Source organism: Rana temporaria, chromosome 3, assembly GCF_905171775.1.
Source record: "Rana temporaria chromosome 3, aRanTem1.1, whole genome shotgun sequence".
Taxonomy (NCBI): domain Eukaryota; kingdom Metazoa; phylum Chordata; class Amphibia; order Anura; family Ranidae; genus Rana; species Rana temporaria.
The window spans coordinates 197,569,502-197,577,075 of NC_053491.1; the positions used below are offsets into that span (position 1 = coordinate 197,569,502).

Consider the following 7,574-nt stretch of genomic DNA (forward strand, 5'->3'; position numbering starts at 1 on the left):
TAGAGCCAACTGTATGTAAAGGAAGGATCAAATGGATTACAAAAGCACAGATATAAAAGATATTACCTACAGTTTCAGTTTTGACATCAGAATTAGGGTTTCATGCCAGTCTTGTTTGTTTCCTGTTTGGTATTAGGAACAAGTATCCATTTAGACAGTTGACAGATGTTTGAAGATTAAAATGCATATCAACTTTAGTTGTGTTGCTTGTATGACCAGTTTTCAGTTTGTCTTTCCATTTATTTTACAATAAAAACCTCAATCTTAGTCATTAAAGGCTTTAAATATATAGCATAGCAGTTTTTTTCAGAAACCGATGTGTTCGCAAAAAACACTAATTCCAGTTTGAGCCACCTTCAGTTTATTTTGCTGTTATTCATCCAATGTTTAATAATTTAGTAAATACACCAGTCATGGTCCAATGTGTGAACATTTATAAGACCTTTTTAATACATTTTTACATGCATCTGCACCTGCATTTCCTATCCTGTTCTCCATTGCTGTGTTTCATAGGACTCATCGTGTAACATCAAGGCTTTCCAAAAATGAAGGTAGAAGTTTAGAAACTATATCTCCTACCTTTTAAATGCTGCTGCCCTCCATTGTGCTGCATACATGTCCCCTTTGCGTGAGGTTGGTAGGAGGAGACTGTCTTCTTCTCTGACAACACCAAGAGCAGTGGATGCAGGTGGGTGATATCACTGCTCTACGGAATTCCACCCTGTTATCCACCTTGCACATTAGACAGAGAGACTTTGCAGTCACGTGACAGCATGGAAAATCAAAAGAAATATATTTGCATTTTGATTTGTGCTTCATTGTATGCAGCACGCATGGGAGGGAATTGAAAGTGGCAGTATTTAAATAGTACAAGTTATTTTACCTAAAACTTCTGTAAGTGATTTTATTTTTATTTTGAACATTTTGATTCTACGTATGATTTGTTATTTTTCATTATGAAGGATCTAGGACCTGTTTCACAATGATTTTATTTTACTGCTTCTCCAATCTATGATAAGCCATGCCCTCCCTTTGTTGTGGATATCATGTGTTAAAGGGTAACTTCACTTTCCTGGGGGGAAAAAATAGCAAATTCAATTGCTACACAAGTCATATTGTAGTTGAATGTTTTAAAAAAAATGACCTTTTTGTTTTTGATCTGCAGGGCTGTAATTTTCTATAAAATGCAATGCAATATGGCAAACTGTAGACATTCCATACACAGATGGTGTACAGAAGGCCCCCCAGATATGTCATTCCCTGCTTGTTTCGTTGGCTTACTGATTTTCCCAGGAGTCTGCACTAAGATACAAGTCAGATTTTGGGCATCCCCTGCAAAAAAAAACATTTTTGGTGATATACTTCCAAAGGAAAATCACATCTAAAGGAATGCAGACCCTGCCACTTTCCTTATTAGAACCCTGCAAGTGCAGCAGCTAATTGATAATTATACAACCATTTCTTAGATGGACAGAGGCGAACAAACAGCTATTTCTTCAGAATAACAAAGGGTAGTAAGCTGCAACAAAGTTTATTAAAATCCTTGCAATGTACAGAGAATGTTGCGGGAGAGAGTCAGTCAGTTAACCACTTGAGATCCACGCTATGGTCGAAAGACGTCCACAGCGCGGCTCTCAAGTGCCGGGTGGACGTCCTGTTGTTGTTGTTCCCTGTGCGCGCCGCTGGGGGCGCGCAGCGGGGAAACAACGTGCCCAGTGCATCGTTCGGGAGCCGATGCGAGTGCCTGGCGCCCGTGATGTCCGCCAGACACACGCGATCGTCAGGGACAGCAGGGACAGCAGGGACGTAGAGCTCTGTGTTTACACACAGAGCTCCACGTGCTGTCAGGTAGAGAGGAGACCAATCTGTGTCCCTTTACATAGGGACACAGCATCGGTCACCTCCCCCAGTCACCCCCCTCCCCCCACACAGTAAGAACACAATGAGGGAATACATTTAACCCCTTCCTCACCCCCCAGTGTTAACCCCTTCACTGCCAGTCACATTTATACAGTAATTAGTGCATTTTTATAGCACTGATCGCTGTATAAATGTGAATGGTCCCAAAATTGTGTCAAAAGTGTCCGATACGTCCGCCGCAATATCGCAGCCCTGACAAAAAAATCGCAAATCGCCGCCATTACAAGTAAAAGAAAAAAAATACATAAATCTATCCCCCATTTTGTAGGCACTATAACTTTTGCGATTTTTTTTTTTTTTACAAAAATACGTCGAAAAAAACGTATCGGCCTTAACTGAGAAAAAAAATATTTTTTTTAAAAAAAATTGGGATATTTATTATAGCAACAAGTAAAAAATATATATATATTTTTTAAATTGTCGCTCTTTTTTTGTTTATAGCGCAAAAAATAAAAACCGCAGAGGTGATCAAATACCACCAAAATAAAGCTCTATTTGTGGGGAAAAAAGGACGTCAATTTTGTTTGGGAGCCATGTCGCACGACCACGCAAATGTCAGTTAAAGCGACGCAGTGCCGGAAGCTGAAATTTCGCCTGGGCACGAAGGGGGTTTATGTGCCCAGTAAGCAAGTGGTTAATTTAGTAGGGCTATAGTCTAAAGATTATGGACAGATCTCATTGACCGTCCATTCCTCATTTAAAACATATCTGTAAAGAAAAACACTGTTCTCAGTTAGTAGATCTGATTGAAATCTGAAATATATTGTCCCATCAACGTTCACAAGTTCAAAAGTTGCATCTTTTTAAAATTCTGCAGCGAATTTAAGTCCAAACACTAATCATAGTTGTCAGGATATCTACTGATCTAAAAAGGTGCCGCATGCAAAATCTGTGGTAAAGAAATTAAAATACAGATGATATCAGTGATTAACCATATACTTATAATTTATAAAGATGTTTTTTTTTAAACAATAGTGGTTCTGTACTTTATAACACATATCAATAATTAACCTTGATCTTGTCTTTTGTAAATTTTAGAAAGAAACTGAAGAGGCCTCCTCACACGAATCTGAAGAGGACTAGACAACCGCCAACATGAATTTCTACCTCAGACAGCAGTTTTTCTTAGATTCAGATTCAGTCCCTTCAACTTTTCTGGATCTTGGAAATAAAAAGACGCTGCTTTGACCACTTAATTTGTACTACCCCCATCTCTCCACTTGTTGCCTATTAGGCAGAATTCAAAAATGATTCAACCTCTCCAAAAACGTCTTCATTACTTTATTTCTAATCCTTTTCACTGTCCCAGGTTTAGTTCTAAAATACTGCTGTAAGACAGGGGATACAGATAAATGCTGTTTTTATCTTTAACTTACTAATTAATAACGCTGTTGAGAAAAGATGTGTGGGTCAAACATTCTTGAATCAGGTTTTAGTCATTGTCACTCACTGCACTGCATACACATAAGGACAAAATGGGCATTGAAATGGGCAAAGCTTGGTGTGCAAAGATGAGTATTTCACACCAGCTAAAACCCAAACTTGACAAAACTCCCTTAGAACACCAAAGATGAGGGATTTTTTTCCCCCAAAGCTTCTTGTAGATCTTTACTTTTTGCTTAGTAGCTTCATATGTTTCTGTAAGGAAGCAACATGCGTAAAACCTGTGTTTCTAAACAAAATGGTCCTACCATATGGTTTATGACAAAAAAAACGTCATTACATATTCAGTACAAGCTGAAAAATTATAATTTACCCTAATGGCCATTTTTCATTAAAAAGAAATGGGCAAAAAAAGGATCCTTGAGCAGTCATATACTTTTGTTGTTGGGCTTGAACCTCATAAAGGTTTTGTCATTTTAATACTAAAGGCGCTTTAATGCTTGCGAGGTATCAATTTTTGAAGGGAATGGGCACAGATATTTTTCTAAATATATTTGAGTGTTTATATCTTATAAATTCCAATATTAGGGTTATTTAATGGCCACAAAATACAATGATTGCTCATATTTAGAATTTTTAGAGTTCAGGATTCTCTGATTTTTAATATACATGTTCTTCATAATACATCACTATAATGGAAACCAAAGTGCAAATTTCAGCACTCCACACAACTGTTGACACTTGTTGCCAAGTATGACCTTGAAAATGTTGTTATAAGTATCCTATTTACTATCTGAAAATCGTGTTATAAGTATCCAACTTACTATCTTTGTTTTAGTATATTGGCGCGAGATTGTTTTTTTTTCTTTTTTACAATTTAACCACCTTTACTAATATCCATCACATTACAATTAGCTATACAAAATCCCTCACCTTGCCAAGCATTATGGGTGTAGCGTTCTGCAGATAAGGTAGAGGGACTATTAATTTGTCTTTTAAAAAGACAATGCATTTACATGTTTATTTCTGGTTCATCAAGTAGGTCTCCGATAAGCAGTACGAATCAGAAAATTGAGAATAAGCTATGCTGATGAATTTACTTATCTTGGAAGGCAGGGTGGGTGAGGGCAACACAACCAGGTTTATTTATCAATGTTTTCCGCCCAGGATTCAAACATTTTTTTTCTAATTAAAAGGATGATAAAGCTGTGAATTTTAGGTGAAAACATTTATAAATAGACCAAAAAGTCTTATGCTATCTTTTTATGGCTCTGACTGGTGATATAAGGATTGGTCTTCCTGTAACACTAATTGAATGTTTCCAAACACATAACATTTGAAAGCCTATTGGTTAAGAAAAAAAAGATCTTTTGAATTTGCCCTACTAAAAGGAGACTCGTTTGTCCCGTTGTTATAGATTAAGCAGAATTCTGTAGGAACAAATTGGGAGATGTTGTTATTTTTTGTTTATGGTTGAAAATGCTTGAATAATAGACTACAATATACAGGTAAAATTGCTTAGTAAATCTGCAATTCTACCAAGATCTGGACCTCAGCAAAGCTAATAACACAGCAGAAGCTTTACTTATTTTATATGTTGACCATTAATGTTTGGTTAAATAAGTCTTAAATCTTGTTGTAATGATCACTTAAAGCAGAACTAAACTCTACGTTCCCTTACAGCCATGGAAGCTGCTGTCCTAGCCCTTGCTGCTATGGTGCTGCACTCATGATCAGCTATGATACCAGCCATTTGAGAGCTGACATAAGTACACTAGTAACTACAACAGTTATCATTCAAGGCATGCCTTAGATATAACTGTTTTGGGAAACTGTTTAATTGGGGGTTTAGTTCCCCTTTAAATGAGATTTCAACCTCCAGTGTCTTGGTCCACTGGTGGAATGTAATTTAATATCTTTTGGCTGTGAAATATTCAAATTTAACCCTCTGAATTACTCCATGAAATTAATAATTCAGAAGGTGAGGTTTCTACCTAGTTTATTGAATCTCTGTGCAACAGTAAAAGAAGCCTCAGAAAGAACCAAGGGGGGAGTATTATGCCTCACAGGTTTTATAGCATGAAACCCCTTAAGTGAATAACATGTCTTTGTTAACCTTCTGGAAAAAAATTTAAAATGCAAACTGAATCGTCTTTAACCAAAAGTACTGCAAATGCGTGCATCATTTTTAGTAAAGATTCTTTCTTTTTTGACAAACATCCAAGATGACAAAAGGAAACCCCATACAACAATTTAGTAAGTTATGTATTTTCATAATTTAGTCCAATGTAAAAATGTATGGTTTAACTTTCAGGGTCATGTATTAAAAAGGATGTGCCTATCACATGCCGATGCTTGGCAAGCAACATTTATACCCTTCACTTCTCATGACTACCTCTGAATTTTACAGATCCCTACAGCCTAAAGACTTAATGCTGCTATACTCTGCTATACATTACAGAAAATGTTAATAGTACAGTTAGTTATCCCTTTTTATCAGTTTGTCTACCTAAACACCTTAATACAGTTATGCAAAAAATCTTTGTTTAGCAATAACATTTTGTTCCTTTCAACTTCGTATTTGGATCTCTGTATATTGAACTGTTAACTTGAATATATTTTTGTACTGAATTCTTTTTAAGGTTTTTAAGGAGAATATTTCTGATTTTACACAATACAAATGTTAAGCCTTTTGTTGAAATATTACTGTCCATATATTTACCTCAGATTTGTATTGTTAAAAGAGAATGGACTCATTTACAAAAACAACAGTACCTCCAGACATCAGATACTATTAAAATATTCATACTTTTAGGACTGCAATTTTTCCCTCACCATTGTATTTCTGTAGGACTTCATACGAAGTAAATACACATATAGGTCTGTGTTTATTGCAATGGAACCCAGACTAAATAAAATGTTATCCCTGCTGGAGAAATTTCTGCAACAGTGCAGGGTTTCATTATGTCACATAGCTTTAATTGTGCTACGTTGATTGACTGAGACCCACTGGAGGTCTAAAATAGGGCAAAAAAAAAACACACACCTTGCCCATGGAGATCACTGTTGGGCCTCCTTTTTATTTACTGTTCACAATGCAATGCAACTGCACTGCTGGCAAACAAATTCCACTTTAGTCTGACTTTTGAAAATAAGCCTCATTTAATGTCACTGGTTGCACTGCAATACTAGGTTTCACCACCTTGATGGTTAAAATTAGGGTGGGTGAGCTCTTCAGAGGGGGGCCTCCAGCAAAATAAAAATGTTGCTTCACCCTGTAGAATTCCTACTACTTTTCAGTTACTATGAGTTGAGAACAATGTAATTTCATAGCACTCATAAGCATGGACCTCAATGCCTTCTAACAAAAACCTTCAAAGAAACTTGAAGCTTTGTAGGCGGGAAGATGCAAGCTTTGCTTTTGCATAATGCAATCATAAGTATGTGTTTAATGTAGTGGATTGAATTGTATTTTCATGTATTTTACACAAATGTGATTTTCTTTTATATTGAGTTGCATTAAGATGTATTTTGAGTTCTCAAGTAGAATTTTATTCTCTGTTTAGCCAGTATTTACAAGTTCTTAACATTGTATTAATAACTGGGCCAGAGAGAGAGTTCCTTGGGGGTGCTTATAAGTGCCTGGTTTGGTAAACATGGACACAAATAAAGCTGTATTGCATGTGACAGAATTTAAAGTGGCATACTTTGTAATGGTACAAAAGGGCTTGGGAAAAAGGAAAAACTTGATAAATTCTATTCACTAGTTATTGACTCCTTTTTAGTGTCAACATTTTTCCATATGACCGCATCTGCAATGCTTCATCCCTGCTTTTTTCAAAACTGTAGTCAATTTGGAATTTAATGTTTGCAGAACATTTGTGAGAAAAGGCTTACATCTATATAGTGTTAAGGACCTTGTTATATAAAAGCTTATAGTGCCATATAGATGCATTTAATATGATGCAGAAGATTCCTGAGCAAAACCTTGTTACATTTTGTCCAATATAAAACATATAACATTGTAATTTTTTGATAATTTTTTTCGTAAGATCAAGGCTGGTTGTACATGGGCAGTACTGTCAGTCACTGAATCATCCGATATAAAATTAATCTGAGCTTTCACGAGCTTCATAGGTGTATAAGTGTTATATTATGTATTTCAGTTATTCCAGTGCCAACATACGTACATGGGGTTGCAGTTTTTTTTATACATCACTGCTAAATATTTGCTGAAATTATTTGGAATGTTCATGTGTTTAAAATAAGCC

At 36.0% G+C, this 7,574-nt stretch overlaps 1 protein-coding gene across 2 annotated transcripts in view; it reads left to right on the forward strand.

The window, feature by feature from the left end:
- The window catches only part of HMGA2 (high mobility group AT-hook 2), a 149,154-nt gene extending 142,159 nt beyond the window's left edge, over positions 1-6,995 (forward strand). For both annotated transcript variants that reach the window (XM_040344092.1, XM_040344091.1), the window contains one exon: positions 2,959-6,995. Coding sequence is in view for 1 of the 2 variants with exons in the window: in XM_040344091.1 (XP_040200025.1) it covers positions 2,959-3,003 (45 nt within the window). In the remaining variant the exon portion in view is untranslated. The remainder of the gene's footprint in view (positions 1-2,958) is intronic.
- The last annotated feature ends 579 nt before the right edge of the window (positions 6,996-7,574 follow it).